The sequence below is a fragment of the Microtus oregoni genome, unplaced genomic scaffold, assembly GCF_018167655.1.
Source record: "Microtus oregoni isolate MIOR12 unplaced genomic scaffold, Mior012 000011F_ref0000422, whole genome shotgun sequence".
In the NCBI taxonomy this organism is placed as follows: domain Eukaryota; kingdom Metazoa; phylum Chordata; class Mammalia; order Rodentia; family Cricetidae; genus Microtus; species Microtus oregoni.
In genome coordinates, this window is record NW_024543070.1 from 40,530,109 (window position 1) to 40,555,430 (window position 25,322).

Sequence of the window (25,322 nt, forward strand, 5' to 3'; positions counted from 1 at the left end):
ACTCTTCCCAAACAGGTCCCCAGACTGGGGACCAAGCATTCAAACATGAGCCTGTTCTCACTTACTCAAACACACTGGCATTTGTTCAACAACTCAAGAGTATCTTTGGTGCTTGTCCAATGACTTAGAATAGCTTGTTTTTTTTTTTTTTAAGACAAATTTGCCTGCCTCTGCCAGGATTAAAGGTGCACCTTAGTTTAACTCTTACCTGCTTGCCTTTAAATAAATAAATAAATATTTATTTATTTATTTATTTATTTATTTATTATGTATACAACATTCCTTCCATGTATGCTTGCATGCCAGAAGAGGGCACCAGATCTCATTATAGATGGCTGTGAGCCACCATGTGGTTGCTGGGAATTGAACTCAGGACCTCTGGAAGAGCGAGCAGTCAGTGCTCTTAACCTCTGAGCCATCTCTCCAGCCCCCTTGCCTTTGTTTTTTGGTGAGCACTCTATGCCATGCAAAATGTACAGTCAATAAGTAGGTGTGGTTTCTCCTGTTAATGTGGCCCCATTGTATCTCAGCACACTCTCCTACCGAAACCTCTAGCACCGGACAGTATAGGTGCAATTTTCCCCCCAATACATGAGTGGGGCCACTTTGAAAGTAGATTGTCCAATCCCAGTCAGCCCTTCGGATGACTAGCAGTCAGCTGAACAGTTTGTTTCTCATATATGTGCTTCTCCATCTACCGGGTGAATTCCAGAGATCAAACTCAGGTTTATCGGGCTTGGTAAAAAGTGCCTTTACCCACTGGGCCATCTCATTAGCCTCAAATCTTACTAAAATTTAATGCAGGCCCTACAAAAATCCAATAGAAAAATATATGCTGCCATAAACCATAAATGTAATATGATGAGTGTCATCTCCGTATTTCTAAAGTGTTAGAAATGCTTGGATCTTCAATGTGCAGACAGCAATCTCTTCTGATGGCCAGTTTGGAGAGCCCATCCCTAGTGACATGCCTTCTCCAACAAGGCCACACCTAATCTTTCCCAGACAGATCCACCAATTGGGTACCAAGGATCCACATATATAAGCCTATGGGGTGTTTTGATTCAAACCACTACAGTCTCCATCTTCCTATGGGAGTCAGCCTATGTAGCATCTCCCTGACTTCATTTTACCTGTTTATCCATTTTATTTTGTTGTCTTAGGCAGAGTCTAAGGCTGGCTGGTCTCAAACTTGTAGTAGTCCTCCTGCCTCATCTCCACAGTGCTGGGATATTTTAGTTTGTTTGTGAGACAGGTGTAACTATGTATCCTAGGCTAGCCTGAACTCATTATGTTAACTAGGTTGGCCTCAAATGGACAGAGATCTGTCTGCCTCTGCCTTTCAAGTTATATGATCTAATTATTTATATATGTCAAGGAAACCAGTAATGAATTTTTTTACTGAAATAGAATTTTTCTCCAATCATCCTTATGCTGGAAACTTATTTTTTATAGTTAATTATATCCAATATCAATAAAGTGTGGCAAAGCATTCCTATTTATTTATATATACACACTCTACTGGATTATTTATCAAACCAGTATCTTCTATATCATTTTCTGCTATGTAAAAAATATTCCGACCTCACAAGAGGGAAAAAAAAGTATCCCCAGATTATAATTAATGTAGACAGACCTCTGTGTACTTCTTTGGGACTGAATGGCTGCGGGACTGGGCAGGACAGAAACCTCTATCAACATGTGTGTGTATTTAAAATAGCACTGCTTACTTTGCTACAGAAAGGTTGTCTTGGTGCCAGGACATTAAAATAAGAATAGAAATAAACCACACAATGAGCCAAGTCTAAAATGATCTCTTCATTTTTAATTTCTGGAAAGGCAAGTTCACAGCACACTCCAAGCAATGGTGTGAAAATGAGTATGTCAAGAAAGAAAACAAAGTTTTAAATGATTGTTTCAAGTGAATTCTCTGGAATTTCTGTACAGCCAATAAATAATTAATCATCATTTAAATCTTTGTTGCAAAGTAGCAAACATCTCGTGTGGGATGAGTCACTTAAGGCCCCACTGCACTGCAATGCAACTGAAAGCAGCACAACAGAAACAAAATAGTCCTACAAGAAACAGATTTGGCATTTTAAAATAATGTTAAAATCTTTCAAACATAAATTACATTTATAGTTTTACTCTTTATAACCAGACAGAGTTAGGCTGTGTAGTGGATCCAACCAGACTCCTGGAACTGGGGTAATAAAGAGGCAAATAAAGTAAGAGCGAGCAACCCATGTCTTTCAAACCACTGTTTGCTTTTTCAGAGCAGTCAGAGTCCAGCCAGTGTAAGGACACATCAGGCCAGACAGCTTGGTGAGCTGGGGAACTCGTCACCTGACTTGTTCTGCACACAGCTTTGTCCTGCACTTATTGAACACCTCCCATTACTTTGCTCTATTTCTCTGCAAACAACTAGCAATCAATATGTGAACAATTTTAGGAAACTGTAAACTGAAATTTGTTTCATTGCCTTCTTAAAATGTATCAAATATGATTCTTATATTCTGTCCTTCCAGATATTTTGCATTTTTATTAAAATGTAGATGAGTTATATCCCAAACACTTAACATAAATGAAGAAAATCCAAAAGTTAAATTTTAGTTAGTTAAAAAATCCTTCTATCCTTATGTTTCAGAAACCTGTCATTTTCCTGGATATGCGATGGAAATGTGGAATTCCATACATTTTCATGACATACCAATAAAAGGTACATTGCTTATATCTATTTCCACCATCCATTCTGAAGCCAAATCCCCATTTCCACCACCCACAAGGGGTCTTTAAAATCCCAGTCACAGCCTGGAAGAGAAGTTGAGAACTAGAATGATAGCATTTACTTCGGAAAGATGCAACAGAAAGCCGGAGGTGAGGAGCATGGTGCAGCCAGCAAACCTCCCATCTTCGCCTCATAGCTCCCCACGCTCGGAAATACTCCCTACGCGGAAAATTTCTCATCAAGACATTTCATATCATGAGCTGTGTATAATCCAAACTCCTTCAACTAGACATCTATACCTGTTAAAGAATATTATCCTTTTTGTGAGATGAGAGGTAGTGACATTTTATTCTTTCAATGCCAAGTTAAAAATTCCACACATCTGGCACCTGGGTTACAAGTGGTAAGCGCAGGAGCAGCACTGTCCACTCCTGCTTTGGTATTTAAGTCACCCACACTCGTTGGCTATGGCAGCTGGCGATCACTGCTGTTGGTGGAGAGCAGGGTACAGGTGCTATTCTGTAGACAACACAGGTGGACCTCCGTCGTCTTTCAGAAACGAGGCTGCTTTCCTTCCATTCTTCTGAACGTGATCTTCATTCATTTTCTCCAAAGCTTCTATCTACAGAACCAATACATCGAATCCAGTCATCAAGTTCCGACTTTATATGTACGTACCCAACCAAAACAAACAGTGGCAGTTTTCCTCTCTAACACTCGGCCATTCCTAATGCTGGTCTTGAATTTCTCTCTATTACCTCCCTTTTTCCTCTCCCCACCCTGTCTATGCCTGTGTGTGATGTGTGCAAATACACCTGTTTACCAGGGTTAGTGCTGATACATTCATGAAGCCAGGAACTAATCTCCAGTCAGTCTTGCTAGGCACTCTGTAAAGCTTCTAGTCAGCAGTGTCTACACCAGCGGACTGAGCTAACAGCTTTCTGCGACTGCCTGCCTAGCCTTAAGCTCCTCCAGAGCTTAGCCAAACTCAAGTCACACACGGGAATTCCAGAACAGACTCTAACTACTCTCTGCTTTGTGGGCAAAATGCTGGAGTAATGAGATACTGTGAAACACACACACACACAATGTTATGTGGAGATATATATTTATTTAAACACAGCATCTCACTATGTATCCCTGACTGGCTTAGCTCTCTATATAGACCAGGTTTTCTGCCTCTTTGTTTCTGTGGCTCTGGCACTACAATGAAGGCACATACCTACATGTGGCTACTTGTAGCTTACTATATTCTGCTAAGGGAAGGTAGTCCGTGAATTACTCTTTTCTATTACACAGGTGTTCCCGTCAGCGTCCTCACTCTTCTACCAGGAGAAGTGAGAGTGAGCTGGGAATGTGTTTGCCCATCTTTTCTCTTTAGACCCCTGGCATGGAACACACTATGTACTATTAGGCCATGCGGCCCTGGAACTCAGCCTTTGCCTCCTGAATGTTGGGATTAAAGATGTGCGCCACACCCAGCCTGCCAGCACCCATTTTAGCCAAACTCTGATGAACTCTGTGAAGATGCGTTTAGGGTGTGTGTGTGTCAGGGGAGAGGGTAAATTTCACGTCTGAAAAGAACCATGTAGAGAGAAGGAAGATCCAAAGTTTGGGGGAAGAGTGTCAGGCAAGCCCTGAGCTCCTCGAACTGTGCCCCAGCCACTCACCTCAGCTAAGAAGTCAGCTTCGTTGTTGGCCAGGATGTTCAAGCCAGAGACAGCATTGAAGAGCTCCCACTCACTGAGGGCTTCCTTTACTCCTCCTTTCTGGAAAAACTAGTGATGACACGCAAACGGTCAGAAGGCCCGCAAGGCTCTCACAGGCGGGCATGCACAAGCTGCACTACACTCCTTCACTATTTTGCAGCCACTGAGGTTTCTCTCTCAAGGTTAACTAGCCCAGGCTCTACACAACATTGTTTGTCTTCAGTAACTCTTCCACTTCCTGGTACCTCTTCTTCAGTTATACACGTGGTGCCCTGTGTACAATGACTGTGGACAGATGCCATGCAGTCACCAAATGCCATGACTTACAATGTTTAAGCAGGTGCACAGGTCAGCTACAGTACAACGTTACTCTCTCGCTACATCTGCTGCTAGCAAATCCTTTCCTTTAGAAATGGGAACCAGATGGGACCTAACTCTGTGTTTAGGGAGTGAATTTCAAAGTGTTTTCACTCTACCTTAAAGTGACAGTAAGCAGACAGGGGACACTGTCCCACTGAGGAGACTGTCCTCCTCCTAAGAACAAAAACGGGAAGAAGTATGCAGGCTTGCCACGTTCCAGCTTTGGTTTATGCATTATGCATGCATTAAGTCTACTCACTCCTTAAACAGCAGCAGAAGAACCAATACCTTAATCTGTTAGAAATGGAGGCCACGTGAGTCATGGACTCAAGAGTCTATGAATAAGTGAGTTCTGAAAAATTCTTCTTTATCTCCTTATCCTCAAGGCAGCTGGTATTCCTTAAATTTCTACAAATATAGTTTTCTTGGGAGAAAAATATTTGAACTTGTTACATCCTTTAGAAGGCAATGCTTTGCACTTACCTGTGAAACATTCCTACAGTCCCGGAATAAGAACTCCAGGCCATGAGGATGGGTCGGTTCTACAGACTGGCTGACGTCAATTAACCAGACCTAGTTAACACAAAGCACAAACTAATGGATTTACACTCACTAGTTTACACCAGAAAATGTCCCTGCATATTAACTGAAATGTGCCCCTTACCTTTCCAGCATGCCACAGCATGTTGTACTCGCTGAGGTCAGCATGTACAAGGGTACATTCGTTATATAATTGCTGCATCAACTGTGAGAAGGGAAATGAAGGCACAGTTCTAATATTCCTCTATTAAATCAATTAAATTACTAATTAAAATGAATGTGTCAACAAATACTTCCCAGAAAAACAAGTTAAAAACCTATTTCCTGGGTGACAGAGATGCCTCTAATCCCAGCACTCAGGAGGCAGAGGCAGGCAGATCTCTGTAACTTTGAGGTCAGCCTGGTCTACAGAGGGAGTTCTAGGACAGTTAGGGCTATACAGAGAAACCCTATCTTGCAAAACAAAACAAAACAAAAAACATTTAAAAAAAAAACCCAAAACAACAACAACAAAAACCAAAACTCTTCCTTCCTTTTGTATTTATTTTTGTTTTGGTCACACTACTCTGAACCCAAAGATGCATACACGCATTCTACAGCTGAGTCATAGCTGCAACCCAAACCCTTACTTGCCTCCTCTCTCTCCTACAGTCCAGTGCTGCTGCTTCTGTTGCTGTTTTAGTTGTGTTTAGGAGAATGAGGGATAGCAGGACACTGTCAGAATCCATGTGTGCCATTTTGCTTCCCTGCTGTGATAACTGAATCAGGCTCAGATTCCAATGGCACCATTACCTAACCATGTACAAAGGCAAGATGCTTCCCTCTATAAAAGGACAAGTATCCCACCAGACTTCCATGGAGCATACACAATTTCAAGCGAAAATGTATTTATTATTTCCTGCTAGTGATGGTGGAAGAGATGTTCTTGTTTGTGAGCCAGTGTATTGGTGTGTAGCCTAGGATGGTCTTAAACTCATGAACTCTCTGCCTTAGACTCCCAAGTGCTGGGATCCCCAGTGTGTAGCACATGTGGGCTCCAGCCTTTTAAATTAAGTAGCATCATATACTCGTGGTTAATGACAACCCCACCTCTCCATTTGCCAAAGTTGGTTTGCTACCTCTAAAAACTATAACAAAAGCTCATCACTTCATCTCTTTCCCAGCCCCACTGCCCAAAACATCCAGAAAAGGGTTTCTTTGCTTTCACTCTTCTCTTGCCCGTAGAAGGTGGTTTAACCTCTTTAATTGTATCTTGTGTTCATAAATGTATACATGCGAGATGGAAATGGATATGCATGTGAATCCAGAGGTCCACGTCAGGTGTCTCCCCTATTGCTGTCCACCTTCATTCCTGAGACAAGATCAGCCAGACTAGCTGGCGAGCAAGCCCCTGGGATTCTCCTGCTTTCTCCTCAGGGCTAGGTTAAAGCACACACAATACTGGCTTTTTACAGGCATACTAGGGGTGCAAATTCAGTCTTGGGCTACACAGAAGTATATTGGTTTCAAATCCACTCCCTGCCCCAAAGTTCCCTGTTTGCATTGGCGACCAGAAGTGCTGTGATGAAGCCAATATCTGCACCACATCTTAATAAATTATTGGACAGTATTTTATATTCACATTAGCTGCTCCGTGTAGACACCGTGTGATGCGCAAACACAGCAGAGGAGGTATGAAAGCACTGAGGACATTTTCTTAAGCTGCAGGCTTCAAATTTAATTCAGTTGTTCCTAAACACAAGTAACTCAAGCCTCCCGACACGGGCTCTCAGACTGCAGTCCCTGCACCCTGCTACCACCACGCCCTATCACCTTCGGTTTTCATCATCACTTTGCCATCATGATAGCATCTGCTTCCCTGACTTCTCAACAGGAACTGCAGGCCCTTTCTCTTCTTTTTCTGTTTTTGGTTTTTCAAGATGAGGTTTCTCTGCTAGTTTACACCAGAAAATGTCCCTGCATATTAACTGAAATGTGCCCCTTACCTTTCCAGCATGCCACAGCATGTTGTACTCACTGAGGTCAGCATGCACAAGGGTACATTCGTTATCCTGGCCGTCCTGAAACTCTAGATAAGGCTGGCCTCAAATTCAGAGATCTGCTTGCCTCCACCTCTCAAGTAAGTGCTGGGATTAAAGGTAGGCCCTTTCATTACGGCTAAAGAACCGTAAGTCATAGGGAGTCAGACTTGACTGAAAGTTCTGTGAAAAACAGTTTCATATTCTAAGAATGAAGCTTGCTTTGGCTCCATGAATAGCTTAAAGTTTTCTTAAACTATTCAACAATGGCCTTCAACTTGCAATCCTTTAGCTGGAACTGCCCAAGTTGTAGGATTAGAGGCAGCTCTAGTTTTTTAAAAAGATTATTTCTGTTTACTTTGTGTGTATCTGTGAGGTGAGTTCCTGAATGCACTGTATATGCATCAGATCCTCTGGAACTAGAACTACAGGTGGTTGTGAGTCACCTGACTTTGGTGCAGGGAAACAAACCTTATCTTTTTTTTTTTTTTTTTGGTTTTTCGAGACAGGGTTTCTCTGTGGCTTTGGAGCCTGTCCTGGAACTAGCTCTTGTAGACCAGGCTGGCCTCGAACACACAGAGATCCGCCTGTCTCTACCTCCCGAGTGCTGGGATTAAAGGTGTGCGCCACCACGGCCCGGCTAAAAACCTTGTCTTCTACAAGAGGGCCATGTGCTCTTGATCATCTCTCTAGTGCCACCCCTTAGACAGTGTCTTCATATATAGTCTATTTGACAAGGCTGGCCTCGAACTTGTGACCATCCTCCTGTCTCTGTCTTTTCAAGTGCACAGGTGAGCACCACCATGCCTGTCTAAAAGACAACTTTAGTGTCAACAATCCTTCATAAAATTCTGTTTATCCTTCTTATGCTTCAAAAGTATGATTCCATAATTTTTAAAAATTATTACCATCACTAAGATAGGTTCTTGTGCTGTGCTCCCCAGGTTGGCCTTGAACAGCTGGGTTCAAGTCCCTCAGCCTCCCGAATAGCTGGGACTACAGGTACACTCTAACTTGGGTGGAAGAAATGAGCAAAGGAGCTATAAAGGCACAACTTACATGGAGAGTCTGATAGTAGGCGTCCTTCATTTCTTCACTACTAAGCTTCACCTCTTTTAATTTAGGGGCTGGAACTTGATCATGGCCAATGAAAGACATAACTAAAATATGCTTCTTAAGCTGTACAACTGTTGGGCAAGGAATTCCAGCTTTCTGCATTCTGTATAGAAAGAAATGATTAAGAATATAAAGATCAGGAGGAGAAAACATGCCATTAATTGAACAAATACCTAGCTAGGGCCTGTGTTGAGCTGGTACTACACTGTACACAGGAGATATGGGAACACAAAACCACTAAGATACAGCCCACTGGTAGGAAAGCTGACAGGTGGCACGGCATGGTGTAAAGGTTGGCACAGGTGTGGCAGGTGCTCTGCCTGTGCTGGGAGTCTCCAGAGAGACTATTCAACAGAGAGCTTTCATACAAATGACAGGATATCTGGGCAGACAACACCTTAGTTTACCTTGAGTGTCAATGAAGAAGGAAAATGGCTTTGCATTACAAAATATGAATTTTGGTTCAAAGTATGGAGATGCTTTCTGACAAAAGCCTTGGGAAGCACTAGGAAGCCACAGCCCTTGTTATTTCTGTAAATCAGCTCAAAAGACAGCATGGGTCTGGCCTGGGTAGCAGCCCTGACACAAAGGGAAGCCCAAGGGCACCTGCAGCACCGCTGCTCTCTTTACCTTGTCAGATTGTGCATTTCCTTCTCTGCCCACATGCGGATGATCTTACGTGGATTTAGTTTACTGAAGCGATCTTTAAACCTGAAATCATCTTTAATGTACTTGTCACGATTCTTAAACTCATTAAGGGTTGTTTTAAATACCTTGATGGCACATTCGGTTGGTATAGCTGTACCATCTTCCTTGTCATCCTCCAGGCTGAAAGGAAGAACAAAGCCAGCAAGTTACCGGCAGGCGCACAGTAAGACGGTCTCAGACTCCATTCCACTCAAGTATGCCTATTTTGTTTCAAACTGTCATCCTATTTTGTCTTTTTTAAAAAAAAAAAAAAAAAAAAAAACTTCAAGTTTTATTTTAATAAAGCATTGGGCTCTGGAACCTCAGACAGACACTGTTGCTCCTAGCTGATTTTATTTCTTTTTCTTTTTTTAAAGATTTATTTATTATGTATACAATGTTCCTCCTGCATGTACACCTCTATGCCAGAAAAGGGCACTAGACCTCATTACAGATGGTTATGAGCCATTATGTGGTTGCTGGGAATTGAACTCAGGACCTCTGGAAGAACAGCCAGTGTTCTTAACCTCTGAGCCATCTCTCCAGCCCCGATTTTGTTCCTTTTAATAAAACATACTTTCAAATGAACTGCCAGATACTTTTCATCAATCTACAATATAATGTTCTGTATTTCATCACTATAGAATCAAGCTTGACAAATAATGAGGAAATATTCTTCCTAAAACAAACTATTATGACCTTGGGTGCTTTGGGAGCAAAACTCAGCAAAATTAACACTTAGAACAGTCTTTTACAAATAATTCCTTCTTTCAGGCAAGAGGCAGGCAAGTTGCAAAGAGCTTAGACATTTCTCCCAAGTCAGCAGGAATCATGAAGGCTTCTGAGCACTGGTACTCTCAACAACACACTTCATGAAGATCAAGTGACCAGAGTTCAGGAGGAGCAAGAGAGGCAGAGGCTGGGGCTGACTCAAGATATTTGACTCCCCAGAGCTAATTGGAAAGGAAGGAGATGGATGGAATTATAGTATCATTTACTTCTAAATGCCTGCAGGTATGCTAAGCTGGAAGAGAAAAGAAATGTTTCCAGAGACTGGAATCAAATTAACCAGCAACCTCTTTCTGTAGTACACTCTCACAGTTACTTCTCCATTCAGCCTCAAAACGTCAGAGTCCTTTAGCAAGCTCTTCTCTTCCTGTGCCTCGTCAAATCCATGGCCATGTCCTCTGTGGAGGACATTCACCTTTCTCTACCTGGTCCTTGAAATCCTGTCTGTGATTAGGGTATGTACCAACATGGCCAGCTCCTTCTCTCTCTAGAATAAGGTCTTGCTGTTGCTCAAGTGCATTCTAAATTCCTAAGAAGCTGGGACTACCTATGTGTATCCTGTCTGGCTTCGTTTGCCAGCTTAAGACCCTTCTTAACCACATCTACTGTGTTTAGACCATGCTATTCCTGTACTTCTAACATTTACTGTCAGGTAAAAGTATACATCTGTTGATTAGCACAAAATGGAAATTATGTAATACAATTATAGACAGAGCTGAAGCCTTTACTCCAAGTCTGTGGCTGACTCCCTCCGTCCCCACCAGTCCCAGGACAACTGCTGTCTTTCTAGAGCCGAGGACACACACAGTGGTGACCAATCTTGGTTGTCAACTTCACTATATTTGTCATCAACAGAAACCCAAGCAGCTGGGAGCACCTGTGAGGGATTTTCTTGATCAGATCATTTAAAGAGAACGACCCACCCCAAATATGAACCACACTCCTGGTGGCAGCCCACAGAAAGGACAAGGAAGGCCTGCTTGCCCTCACTCCTGGCAAGTTCATCCCCTGCTGCTAAGGCATCCCTTCCCTGGTGTCAGAACCCACTTCATGATGCCAAGGCAGACTGAAGAGCAGCTGCTCTCTGGGATTCCCAGGGACTCCAGCACCAGATCGAGACAGCAGAGACATCAGTCTCCTGGGCCCAACAACTACCAGGTGCTTGGCCTTTCCATCGGGAAACAGCCATTGTTCCACTAACAGACCAGAGCTTGTGAGGAACTCTAATAAATCATCTCTCTTTAAAATATATACATATGTGTATAATTCTATCATTTCTGCTTCTTTAAAGAAGCCTAATACACATATAGTAATCTCTATAGAGAAGCAGCTGGAGATGGTGTGCTATGTGCTTCAACTAGCCTTTTCCAGGGTCCTCCTGTCTGCACCCCATCCTACCACAGGAGCACAGGCGAGCTCTGGAGGGTTCTCCTGTCTGCACCCCATCCTACCACAGGAGCACAGGCGAGCTCTGGGGGGTTCTCCTGTCTGCACCCCATCCTACCACTGGAACACAGGCGACTCCAGTCTGCACACTTGCACAGCAAGCACTTTATCCTGAGCCAACTCTCCAGCCCCAAGAAAATATACTGTTTAACTTTTAATCAAAATTTTCATATATGAAAAAAAAACAAGGAAAAACCATGAAATCCAACAACATTACTTGACACACTAGCCGGCTCAGGATTTAAATCGGAACAAATCCAGCTCTCCATTCAGTAGAGTCTTCTACTAACCATTTAACAAAAAAGGGAAAACAGGGCATACAGCATTTCCACAGCAATTTCATTAGGAATTTAGCTTAAGGGTATAGCTGTAAAATACACTTAAGTTCAAGGATTTTCCTATATATTCCAGTAATGTTACTTAAAATAGCATGGTGTGGGGATGGAGAGATGGTTCAGAGGTCAAGAGCACTTGCTACGCTTCCAGTTTCAGAGGAAGCAGCTCACAACCACCTTCAACACCAGCTCCAGGGAATCCATGCCTCCTGGCCTATTACAGTCAGTGGGATGCATACACATAAATAAAAATAAAACTTTAAAGGTATAATGCAGTCTAGAAATATACAGTCTGCCAATACCTAAAAGTCAAAAGTATGTTAACTGGGGGAAAAGATTACTGCATAAGCTAAGTAAACAAATGCATACAAACTTCTGAAAGATTGCACTCAAAATTATAAAGGAAGAAATAAATGCTTCCTAGGATTATTACTAGGAATTCTGAAATAAGATCTCATTAAACCCCACAAAGATCCCATGAAATGAGGGTCAGTCTCAGAAGTATAAAAGTGCACAGCCCTTCCCATACCACCTTCCTTTTTATGACGCTGGAGATTGAACCCAGGGCCTTATGTATGCTAAACACGAGCTCTATCGTTATCTCAAAAACTTAAAAAAAACAGGCGGATCTCTGTGAGTTCGAGACCAGCCTGGTCTACAGAGCTAGTTCCAGGACAGGCTCCAAAGCCACAGCGAAACCCTGTCTCGAAAAACAAAAAAAAAAAAAACAAAAAAAAAAACTTAAAAAAAAAAAAGTGAAAGGCAAAGACTTGATCAGTATGCACTTGAGTTGTTTTAAATACAAAACAAATAAAAAGTAATGTCTAAACTTTCTACAATAATGACTCTACTTGCTAGGCAGCATAAGTTTGATTATACATAATCTGTCAGTCCTGAGGAGAACGGTGTTTGTTCATTTACCTCCCTCCATAGGCATGAAAGACAACAGATTCTTTTCCAGTACTTATACAGCCAGTGATTGTCTCCAGCAATCCAGAGTTGACCATTTTATACATCAGTAAGCGTGTCTTAGGATCAACTGCTTTTTCCTGTAAGAGATAAAGTACAGTAAATGAAAATGATCATCATAGAAGATTCCCTTTTTAAAGGGTACATGAAATCAGGTTCTTAAAAGAGCATGATCACAATACAGTTCTTTCCTCAGAAGCCCCTGGATTTCAGCTCCAGCGCCATGAGGCTAAAGAGTTGAGTTTGGTGACAGTCACAAGTCTGGACCATAGAGTCACTGTTTCTGTGGCAGACAACCTCAGGGGTCAGAGATTCTTCTTCTTTTTTTTTTTTAACCTTTCCAAGGATGGGAAATTTACTCAGATGGGAATTTATAGGTGCCGTCACAGGGTACGAGCTCTTCGTTGTGCTCTCCACGGCCTAACTGACGCCACTGTGTCTGTCACTACAGTCCTGCTGAATGGAGCCCCAGGCACGAGCCACACAGGTAGCCGCTTGGTATCCTCAGAACACATTACAACCTCCCCCATTCAAAAGCAGGAGCCACATCTCTCGGGCTACGATGGTGATTCTCCAGTTACTTCAGTACTTTAAAAGGCTGCAGCAGCATGTGAAACAATTTCATTTCATTAAAAAAAGTTAAGAAAGGTTTCCAGGAGATGGTGAGGTTTTTTTGTTTTTGTTTTTTCCCTTGTCTGGATAGAGGTTTGATTTGCCCTTGAGTGTTCCGGGGTGGAGACTAGAAGAAAGCACAGTGTGTGGAGGTCTACTCAGTGTGGTCGTCTCCCTCGGTCTCATCGTCACCATCCACAGAGAGCAGCATACTTGCTTGCAGAGCTGAACCTAGAGGCTGGGCTCTCCCTGGCTCAGGTGCAGATCTCGAGCCTTGATCTTTGTTGCCTTCTTACTGGTTCAACTCCTTCCAGTGGTCTCTGTTCCCTCCATCCCAGGACCGCGGCTGGAGCTCCCAGTTTGGTCTCTTAGGACACTCACCCCACCTACTTTATTTCCATCTTCCCTCGATGGTCCATCCACAGAGGGCTGAGTTGGAGCTACTTTCCCTCCGCCACTTGTAGGGACAGCTGCTCTGTCTGAGCTGAGATCGAGCAGGAGGGTTGGAGCTTAGCTTACTGCACGCATTCTCCTTTGGTGGAGGGGCTGGCATCACCTTTAGAGGCTGATCAGGTTTAGGAGGTTCGGACGTTGGAAAGTGACAGTCTTCTTCTTTATTGAGGGTTTCATTTTCTAGAGACTTCTCACTCTCCCTCCTTCGTGTATTTCAGGGGTCAGAGATTCTTGAGGAATAGCTCCAAAGGGATGTTATGTGCTGAAAGCAGTGCCATGGTAACCCATTTTCAAAGGTCAGGAGCCAATGAAGGACAAAACCCAAGATGGCAGAGCACGGGCTCATGAGATGGATGGAGTGTTTGAATGTGGACATAAGGCAAAGACTGTGTGTAAGTGACTCCCTGGCCAGGCCCACCCCGCCTGCTCTGAGAGCATCTGGAGATGAATACGCATCTGTTGTGCCTCCACACTGTCCTCCTCCAGTTCACCGTAAGCTCAGTCCGCAGAGCAGGGGGTGCTCTGATGCAGCAGGACGAGCCCCCCCCCCCCCCAGCAGAGCGGCTTCACCTCCTTCTCATAGACAGTGCTCCCGGCTTCCTAGCTGTCTCCCCGCTGCGGGAAAGGAGTCTCTCACGGAAAACCAACCCTGGAGTCCTGCACCATACGTTTATACTCATCCGTTCTTCCTCTTCCCAGGAAGGATGTTAATGTAGACAAGGTACAGAGACAGTGATGGGTCCTGGGTGGCACTGTGGCTCCAGGAATGTTTGATATCAAATTCAGGAGCCACAAGACACACTCCTGCCCATTAGAATGTTCCCCCTGAGCCCTGGTAACCTCTAATTTTGTCCCGAGATAAACAATTAGCCCCAGAGGAGGAAACAGAATGGGAGGCCATCCCCACAGCTCCCCTTCAGAAACAGAGCATGAGAAGGGGCTAGAGGAGCGAGGCGATCAATTTACCTGCTGTCTCCTTCTTACTATGTCAGTGTGCTCCTCCCCAGACCCCACCCTACCCAGGTCCCTTTTCTAGCTTTATAAAGATAGAACTCATACAACACCTCTGGAGTATTTTGAGGCTGTGAGACAACAGCTACTCCCTTCCAGTCCTGATCCAGTATCAAACTTGTGACATCCTGCCCTGTATACCCTATGTGGTCCCCTACCTCCTGAGCCTTGAAGAAGGGCTCTTTGGCTATTACTTTCACATTCTGTCCTTAAAAAATAAACTGGAAGTTAAAACACATCAAACCCAAACACTGGTTGAATTAAAATTTTATTTTACCAACTTACTTTAAGTAGTATCATTTTTAATTATATTTAAATTTTTGTTTTTTTGTTATATTATTAATAATAATAATAGCCATCCCTTGGAGCGGGAGTTACAAGCAAGCAGTTGTGAGCTGCCCAATGTGGGCGCTGGCAGTCAAACCCCGAGCCTCTGCAAGAACAATATGTGTCCTTACGTCCACTGAGCCATCTCCAGCCCTCGCACAGCTTTTTTAAGGGTTTAGTAAATTCACTTTTGAAAGAGTACACATTGTCTTCATTAATACAAAAGATTAGTGTTTTAAAGAGTTGAGTAATTTTGTTATTTCCAAAACACATATTATCTTCACTAATGTAAAACATTAGAGACTATTAAGTCCAAGTAGCTACAAGTATCCATGTAATAGGCAAAACTTTTTTTTGTTTTGAGCCTGGGTTTCTCTGTGTAGCCCTGGCTGTCCTGAAACTTGCTCTGTAGACCAGGCTGGCCTTGAACTCACAGAGATTCACCTACCTTTGTCTCCTGAGTGCTGGGATTAAAGGCGTGTGCCACCACTGCGTGTGTTTTTTTTTTTTTAAAAATCATTATTATTTTTGCTAATTTTTAATTATTTATATTTTATAGATGAGTACTCTGCATATATACCTGCAAGTCGGAAAAAGACATCAGATCCTATTATGGATAGTTCTAAGCCACCATGTAGTTGCTGGGAATTGAACCTAGGACCTCTGGAGGAGCAGCTAGTACTCTTAATTGCTGAGCCATCTCATCAGTCCTGGCAAAAAATTTTTTAAAAATCTGAAACATGATGGTTGATGGTGGTGCATGCCTTTTACTCCAGCACTCATGAGGCAGAGGCAGGTGGATCTCTGTGAGTTCAAGGCCAACCTGGTCTACAAAGTGAGTTCCAAGACAGCCAGGGCTGTTACACAGAGAAACCTTGTTTAGAAAAAAAAAAAAAACAAAAAACGGAAAAACCAATTCTAAAACATTTGGGCTGGAGAGATGCCTCAGCAGTTAAGAGAAGAGCACTGGCTGCTCTTCTAGAGGATCTCAGTTTAATTCTCAGCAACTACATGTAAATTCATAACTGTCTGTAACTGCAGTCCCAGGGGATCCAATGGCACCAGGCACTCACATAGTACAAAGACACACATGCAGACAAAACACCGATACACATAAAATAAAACAGATCTTTAAATATTCAGAGCATTCAACTAAATACACAGTATATACCCTAAATAACATAATCTTTTAGGGGAAAAAAAACTATTCCAATTAACTCACGAATGCTATAACTCAGATGGCTTAAGGAAGCCATATAACCATGCGCTCAACTGCAAATTCCCTATCATCTCCATGAACTTCTATATAGACATGGCATTCTGAAGCAATATGATTATTAGTTAAAAAAATAATAGCACCACATGCCTTTAATCCCAGCACTTGGGAGGCAGAGGCAGGCAGATCTCTGTGAGTTCAAGGCCAGCCTGGTCTACAGAGTGAATTCCAGGACAGCTAGGGCTACACAGAAAAACCCTGTATTGGGGGAAAAAAAAGTATTACTAAAACCTATTATTAAAGTTTAACTCAGTTTACACATTATACTTTCATAACTGATTTTCAAGCATTTCTTCAAGTGCATCAGCTCAGAGAACTAATATAACTTCTCTCTCTCTCTCTCTCTCTCTCTCTCTCTCTCTCTCTCTCTCTCTAAGACAAGGCCTCACTAGTCTAGGCTGGCCAGGAAATCACTGTGAAGCCCAGGATAGTCTCAAACACATGACAATCAATACTCCTGTGTTAGTCTCCAGATACAAAGTGCTGAGATTATAGACATGAGCCACCTCGGTTCAATTTGAATTCCTTGACCAGCCTAGTCGCTGGCAGGCCTGAGCTGCTTCCCCATTTTACTAAACACTAGCAGGGTTAACCTCATACAGGTCCTGGACACACTCTGAAACTTGTGGAAGCATAGGAAATCAAGGGCCACCAACTGCCTCTGCTAAGCTGCACAGGTTCCTCAAGAGACGTGGTAAGTGATGTCAGGGCTTGAAGCTTAATATTACTACTTCCACTGAAGCCTCTGGTAACAGCGCGGCCCAGGATGTGTCTAACAGTTACCCGAACCACACCACCTGGGCCACCACACCTGGCTCCTGGGGTGCACTAGAAGGTGAGCCCACTACAGATGGCATCACTCCTGGAGGCTGAGCTATGGTGCTGTTCTGGGCACTGCTTCCATGTGAGGGTCATACAGGAAGAGTGGCTTCACCTCCTATGCCAAATCCTAGGTGCCTGGCAGCAGGACTTCTAGAAACTGGAAACATCATGTGGGTTTGGAATAACTGATTAAAACTATTATGTTAAGTAAAAAAATGCCAAAAAGCAAAGTCACTTGGGTAGGATCGATTTGAAAAGCCGATTTCAGGAGAGTGGGGGAGGGCAGGGAGGGGAGGGCGGATCATGAAGCTTTGTTTTGTTCTTTTCCCCCACAAACAGTAGTTTCTAACACAAGTTTCCCCAAAGTGACGGAGTGCTAAGAATGCTTACAGCGGTAGAATGTTCCTTCTTCTCGTGGACACGGGCACTCCGGCGCTCTTCCGAGTAGGCATGTTGTTTCAAAGCATTGAAAACGTGGTTGGATAGTTTTAAATCCATTCCAATTCCATCCCCTACCTGAAAGCCAGGTGCAAACTGACAAAGACAGAAAATTAGCAATTCAATATTTTTATACAGGAATGGTGCTGAAACAGCAGTGCGAGGTCAGTCTTGTAGATTTCCCACTCAGCACATGACTTCATGCCAAAACAGGACCCACGGGCACCACAGGGGACATAGCTCCCTGATACAAAGAGGAGCAACACCAAAGGAAGGCATACTCTATGCAGAGAAAACACCTTACCACAGCTAAAGTGAACGACTCTCAGCATTTGCTTAATACCTTGTTTTTAAGCCAATGAACAATGTTATATTATAAAGCCTACACTGACCTTACCAAAGAAATATAATTCCATAATTATTTTTGAAGACTAAGTTGCTACAGCAAACTACACCAATCGCCTTAGTGATGACTCCAGAGCTGCACAGCACATGTAGGCAGCTGCTAGCCAACCCATGGACACTTAAATTTGAGTTAATTAAATTCAGTTCCTTAGTTGCACCAAGTGCTTAGTAGCAAAGACAGAGACAAGCAACCTTCTGTCATCACAAAGTCCTGCTGAACAGAACACTGTTCCAGGACCACAGAACATTCCAGACAAGATACAACACAGCCATACTGATAAGGTATTTCCTTAATGAACGTGTACACTAATGTCTGCGTATTTCTTACTGACCACAGAATTTATGAAAGAGAATGCTTTTTAAAAAGATTTATTTACTTATTTGGGACTGGAGAAGTGGCTCCCCAGTTAAGAACCCTTGTTGTTCTTCCAGAGGACCTGAGTCAGTCGCCAGCACCCATGTCAACAGGTTCAAAACAATCTGTAACTCCAGCTCCAGACCTAGCACCCTCTTCTGGCCTCTCTCCCTCCCTCATATACACATACCTCACTACAGACACAAATAAAACAGAAACACAACTTAAAAAACTGTACGTGGATGCTTGTTTTGCCTGCATATTTATATGTGCACTACGTGCATGCCTGGGGCCCATGGAAGCCAAAAAAGAACATCAGATCATCTAGAACTAGAGTTAAGGATGGTTGCGAGCCACCAGGTGGGTCCTGGGAAATAAATCCAGTCCTTTGCAGGAGTACTCTTAACTGCTGAGCACTCTCTCTCCATCCCCCAAGCTTTTTAGTTTTAAGATTTATTCTTAATCATGAGTAGTACGTAAGCACATGTGAATGTCCACAGAGGCCAGAGGCATCAGCTCTCCTGGAGCCGGAGTTTATAGGTGGTTGTGAGCCACCTGATGTGGGTGCTAGGAATCAAACTTGGGTCCTCTGGAAGAACAAGTGCTCTTAACCACTGCGTCATCTCCCCAGCCCCTCAGAAACATATTTTTTTAAATAAAAAATATTATTTTTAACTTTAGAAAGGTAGTTCCAAAAGCATGGTGCTGGGTGGGAGTGGAGTTCAGTGGCTTGCTTAGCAGGCACAAGGCACTGCAGCCGAGCACCAGTACCAAAGTCACAAAGTCTACAAAGTACACACGTCTTCCTTATAGTTCTTGTCCCCTCGCCAATGCTGTGTTCTGTATTCTAGTGTTGTTTGTCTCTTCATTAGTTTTTTTCTCTGCTTTGATTAGACCACAGATGAAAAGCATTTATAAAATACAATTTTGTAAAAAATAATGTACTAAGGACTAAGAATTCATTCATTCATTCTCTCTTTAAAGACAGGGACTCATGTAGCCCAGGCTAGCCTTGTCATCACTACATAGCTGAGGATGACCTTGAGTCCCTTCCCCTCCTTCTCTCCCTCCCAAGGTTAGCTTACAGCATGTGCCTGCTGTGCTCAGCTTTACCTCTAAATTCTAGAATCTTGTAACTCAATTGGGTTTTGAAACTATCCTCACAGTCTCTGTACTTTCAGTGACAGAGTTTTCAGAATTATGCAATCCTCTAAAGCATCTCTGCATCTGATGTGATGACCAGCACAGAGGTGGCAAGGGGATCATGAGTCTGAGGCCAGCCCGACTATGGCATGAGGCCCATATGAAATAAATAAAATAAACTTAGAAATTTACTATACTCTATGCAGAATACTATTGGTTTGTTTGCTTTTGTGTTTTAAGACAGGGTCTCACAAAGTATCTCTGGCTGGCCTGCAACTCACTATGTAGACCACCATCTTTGCCTCCCAAGTGCTGGGATTAAAGGTGTGCCCCACCAGACCTGGTCTAGAATGCTGTTTTTAAAATATATTTAAACTCTTGATTGAGAGATAATACTTTCTCTAACTTACATTTTCCATTCTTGCTGTGTTCTTTCTCCCACATACTACTTCATCATGCTTAGTGGTGATGTCTTTTCCTTTTCCAATAAAGCCCTTTTTTGGAGTAGGAATTGGCTTTGCTAAAGACAGAAATATAAAAAAAGAAAAGCCAAAAATATAAAAACAGCAAAGAGTAAAGTCTTACATTCAGCACTGGAGAGACACTTGAATCTAATAAAGTGAATTATCAAATGAGATTCAAATCTAAACATATATCTACACAAGTTCATGGGGACACTTAATCTTCTCTACCCTTCCCAACTGTACCCCAGAAACAAAAAGCACCTGGTCTGTAGGGATCATCACGAGTATCCTGCCAGTCAACCTCGTCTTCAGAGCTGTCACTGTCTTCAAAAGGATGCACTTTTCGATAGTTTTCAAACGAAATGGAAACTTAAAAGGTAAAAACAGTTGACTGTTTATTTGGGAGTGTGTATGAGCATCTCCTACCACCCAATGGAAACGTCACAATAAGGTACCTTTGCTGTCACCATTGAACTTTTTTTCTTCACGCCTAAGCTGAGCGTCATATTCCCTGTCAAATTCCATCTGTAGCATCTGAGCCAACATTAGGTCGCTGGAAGTGTCAACGTTTTCTCCAGAAATGAATGGTCCTTCGGCAACACTATTGAAAATAAGGTGATACAAGCTGAGCCGGTGTGCTGTGCTAACAGCTACTGACTATCAGAGTAGAAAGCGTCTTTGCAATGCTGACATCGCACTGAAGAAGGGTGAGAATCTCCCAGACCATTTCCCAGCTCCTGTTCACCTGGCTAGCTTCAGACCTATGGCAACTCTGAGGGAGCCCCAGCGAGGTGAGAGAGACGGGAGAGACCTAAGGGTCTGTGGGAAATCCATACTGAACCCAGAATGCTTTTCATCTGTGGTCTAATCAAAGTAGAGAAAAAACTAATGAAGAGACAAATAACACTAGAAAACTATACCTCAGTAGCTCAACTGTTGCAGTAACAGGAACAAAACCTAAAGAAAGAGTGGTCTGTCTTAAGATAATGCAGACTCAGAATCTCTTCATCTGAATTGCTTGGGATGAAAAGTACTTATGGTTTTGAATTTTTCAGATTTTGGAACGATAGACTCAGTTAAGTATTCCTGATCTAAAATGCTCTAAGACCTGACACTTTCTAAGTGTGTCCAATCCGTACTGAGGATCAGGAATGAAATTCAGTAGAGTTTCTTCTGCACTGCTTTCTGGGTGCACTCTTACTCATTTGTAAGGGCAGTTCTCAGTCAGAAGCTACTTTGTTAGAGCAAGTGCTGAGTGTCACGTACACAACTTCAGGGAAAGCAGCCGCTTCTTCTTCCAGCTGCAGCTCTTTGGCCAACTCTTCACTCATCACCTCGGTCAGCGGACAGGACGCTGTGTTTTGAGGGGTAGCCCACGGGCACTATTTAACAAAAGAGACAAAACTTTATGATAATGATTTAAAAACTCAAAAATGAGGTTATCTTTTGAGAATTAAACTAATTAAAATGACCAAAACAAGTAATTAGATATTTACAAAAATCACCTTAAAAGGAAGCATCTCTCAGCACAAATCTATTTTTTTTTAAGTTACATTTTCACTTATTTACTCTTACGTATCTAAGCCACAATGCAAGTGAGGTCAAAGGACAACTTGTGGAGTTGATTCTTTCCTTCTACCATGTGAGTCCCAGGAACTGGACTGAAATCAGACTGTCAGGGTGACAGCAGGGGCCTTTACTCACTGAGTCATATGGTCAGTCCCCAGTGCAAATCCTATGGAGGGTAGCAGTAAACTTAAACAGACGCACCCAGCCTGTTTGGCAGGCATGCTCTCAAGGTTAGAAAGTACCAGGCTATTACACTGCATTGCCCACCAGGCAAGGAGTTCTCAAACACCTTTCTGCTTATGATTTAGCTTCCCTAGTAGATTTTCATATGGGGATAGACACACCACCAGCCATATGGTGCACCCCTGTAACCCCAGTGCTGAGGAGCAGACGGAAAGGGACTGCTGTGGGGTTGGAGCTACAGAGCAAGGCCATCTCAGAAAGAAAAATATAATTAATTTTACCAACGAATACAATTCAAATCCCACTCAGAAGTTATGCCTAATTCCAATTTAAGCATGAGAACATGTCTATTTTAAAAAGTGTCAATCTTCCTTAAGATGTCTGAGTACACTAAAACAAACCAAGAATGTGACACAAAACTGTATTTCTAAACTTCAGAGTCTGAGATTAAGGCTTGTCAAAGTATGATCACAAAAGAGTAGTATTCCTTGGGATTCTCCCTTAAAGACACCACTTTCACTGCTTTCTTAAAACACAGATTCTAGATTTATTTCATATTTTTCTAAAACATCTTACTCATCATCTACTCCTTGTCTCAATTCCACTTTCCACAATTCCATGTCTTAGATTTTACTAGTTATATTTCCTTAGCTAAACTTTTTGTTGCTTTCACTATCTTTCTTGGTATAAAGAAAGTGAATTCATCCCTTAAAAGTCGACTTCAGGATTAACAGTGACATCTCTATCAGCCACAGAACTATCTAACCACGGTGATGCGGCAAATATCCTGCCTGTCATCTCTGGAAGAGCAGTCAGTGTTCTTAACCTCTGAGCCATCTCTCCAGCCCAAATGACAACTATTTCATGCCCGAGGGAACCAGAGCAAGTTTGGTCTGCACTCAGCCTGAGACAGAGAGGTGAACATGGCCCCTTGCACACACTGACACCAGCCATTGTAGAGCTAGCTGGTCCCTCCTTATAGAAGGACCACCAGGAAAGAACAGAGACTTTCTGAAGGTTGACTGAAGTTCTCTGTAATGTGTAGAACATGGCTTCCGTTGGCCCTCACAATGCATGTGAAATTCTTGGTCTGACAGTTCCAAAGTCCAGGCTCCAAAAGCAGATGACTGTACTCTCCCAGTCGTGATTCTCATCACAACGGGACAATGACGAACAGTAAGTAGTAACCACCTCCTGCCCCTTTTCATTTCCGGGTACATCTGAGGTCAATTGTGACTGTCAATATAATCAGATTAAGAAATGCCTAGATTCTCTCCTCTGGGTGTCTGTGAGGATTCTTCCAGAGACAAGTAGACCATAAGGGTTCTTTCTATTCTCTTTCCTGGTCACTTGGCCACTACAGGAACAACAGCACTGACTTCCATGACATGCCAAGTCATGACACAGCCAAGTAACCACAGTCTCTGAAACCGTGAGTCAAAATCTTTCACCTTTTAAATTATTCTCTTGAGTCGGGCAGTGGTGGCGCACACCTTTAATGCCAGCACTCGGGAGGCAGAGGCAGATAGGATCTCTGTGAGTTTGAGACCAGCCTGATCTATAAAGTGAGTTCCAGGACTGGCTCCAAAGCTACAGAGAAAACCTGTCTCAAAACAAACAAACAAACAAACAAACAAAAAAGTACCAAACAGTAGTGATTTTTTAAAAATGTAAAACAAAGCTGGGTGGCAGTGGTCTATGCCTTTAATTTCAGAATTTGGGAGGTAGAGGTAGGCAGAGTTCAAGCCCAACCTGATCTACAGAGCACGCTCCAGAACAGCCGAACAGGCAAACAGATAAAACAATAATATTCTCAAGTCTCTTACTCCTTAGGCACTCACTCCTCACTCGGTTCTCCACTGATTAGAAAAGGAAATGGTTAAGTGATGAGACAGGCCTGGTTTTGGTAGTCGGTCTACCCAACAAACTACCAATAAATTCCAGGAACATAATTTTTGAGAAATGATGAAAATGGGGTTTTATACTTAGATATACACTTAGATAAGAAGATGATGGGCATCATTTATCCGGTATTAATTATTTTGGAAGTGAAACATTTCTCAGAGTACAATGTTTCCATTGAACTTTTCCTACAACCTCTGTGGGTGTTTAACTGGAGAAATTGAAAGAATCTGGCCTGTATTTTTGTGGTCTGTCTAATTTTATCTTTTTATGTCTGTTAATCTTGACCTCATCCAAGCTCAGAGTCTCACACACAAATGGGGAAAATGACATCAAGATGTAAGCGCATTTACCAACAGAATATTTGACTCTTCCTGCAGGTTTATAAACTTATAAAATCAACTTTTTAAAAACTTAACAGTTGAGGCCGGCGGTGGTGACCCACGCCTGCCTTCAATCCCAGCCCTCAGGCGGATCTCCGTGAGTTCAAGGCCAGCCTGGTCTACAGAGCAAGTTTTCCAGGACTGTCAGGTCTACACAGAGAAATCCTGTCACACACACACACACACACACACACACACACACACACACAAAGCAAAAACAAAGAAAACTCTTATTAATTAATTATTCCTTTTCTGTAAAAAAGTATGCTCCAATAATATTACTATGTGAATTAATTACTCTCCCGGGGTTTAAAACGCTGGACCCCCTTCAGGATCTTACAGCTAAGGCATACAAACCTAAAATGAAGCCTACTGTTTTCAGCAATTGACTGCGTTCTTTCCATTCTAAGCAATGACACACTCAGGATCATCCCAACCGATGACCAAAATCAGACGTGAACAAAAAAGAACCTAAGTTTGCCATTCGAGCAGTACGGGGAAGCCAAGCCTATGGCAGATCATGAAAATTCATAATCATTTTACAGTATTACTGCCTTCTGTAGTTGGAATGGGAAGGCGCACCTACGTTTTTATCTTTACCATTTTATAAACAAGAAATTACCGAACTGGGATAACCGTAGCCTTCTGAAGGCAACACCTTCCTAAAGCAATTTTCTGCCAGCTTTCTCGGGGTAGGGCCGACCCATTAGGTGCGGGGCGGTCTGCTCAAGGCAGCCGACAAATGGAGACGGCAAGCACAGACCCAGCCAGAGTCCCGACCACCCGGGGCGGTCCCCACGGCTTGCCGGGCGCCTCTCCGGCTTCGGAGACCAGCATCCCGCGGGTGCCGCGACCACCGCTCACCTTACTGGGTCCCCAGGCTGCCGCGGGCCCGGGCTCAGGTGAAGACACTTCGACCAGATCCATTCCGGGAAGAAGGCGAGGACGAGAACGGAGCCGAGAGGTGACAGGACGAGGAGCGGGATCCGCCGAGGACACGGGCGGTGCACTAGCAACCCGCTGCCGGTGCCGGAGGTGCGGTGACAGATGGCGGCGGCGGTGGCCGCCTCCGGAACTGGACCGCTCCTTTTCCGCCCTCCTCGCTGGGGCTCTCACTTCTTATTGGTCGCTCGCCCAGGGAGGCATTACTTCCGGTCTCTGCACCTCGGGCTCGTCGGGGTTCAAAGGTCGGGTTTGTGTTGACTCGATCCTGGCGCCGCGGGCCTAGGTGTGGCTTCTCTGAGCTCGTACTCCGGGTGCGGGCACCGCCTGCTCGTCCCTT

The 25,322-nt window shown here is 43.3% G+C and overlaps 1 protein-coding gene across 1 annotated transcript; it reads right to left on the reverse strand.

Annotated features, from left to right (window-relative positions):
- Positions 1–1,805: 1,805 nt before the first annotated feature.
- On the reverse strand, positions 1,806–25,123 carry Riok3 (RIO kinase 3). Its single transcript, XM_041660304.1, has 13 exons — positions 24,905–25,123; positions 21,270–21,385; positions 20,459–20,604; positions 20,265–20,372; positions 19,950–20,059; positions 17,589–17,732; positions 12,650–12,777; positions 9,102–9,299; positions 8,415–8,574; positions 5,462–5,542; positions 5,281–5,370; positions 4,399–4,506; positions 1,806–3,350 (listed from the first exon to the last, which is right to left on the reverse strand). Exons 1-13 carry the CDS (start codon positions 24,965–24,967, stop codon positions 3,243–3,245), a joined length of 1,560 nt encoding a protein of 519 aa, XP_041516238.1. The 5' UTR covers positions 24,968–25,123; the 3' UTR covers positions 1,806–3,242.
- Positions 25,124–25,322: the final 199 nt, after the last annotated feature.

Bases quoted from the DNA above. Each gene is read 5' to 3' on its own strand.
- Riok3 (XM_041660304.1), bottom strand. From the start codon at position 24,967: ATGGATCTGGTCGAAGTGTCTTCACCTGAGCCCGGGCCCGCGGCAGCC. The intron at 20,373-20,458 runs GTACCTTATTGT...TTACCTTTTAAG, and splicing joins GTTCAATGGTGACAGCAAAG to TTTCCATTTCGTTTGAAAAC. The intron at 20,060-20,264 runs GTGCTTTTTGTT...TTCTGTCTTTAG, and splicing joins TGATGATCCCTACAGACCAG to CAAAGCCAATTCCTACTCCA.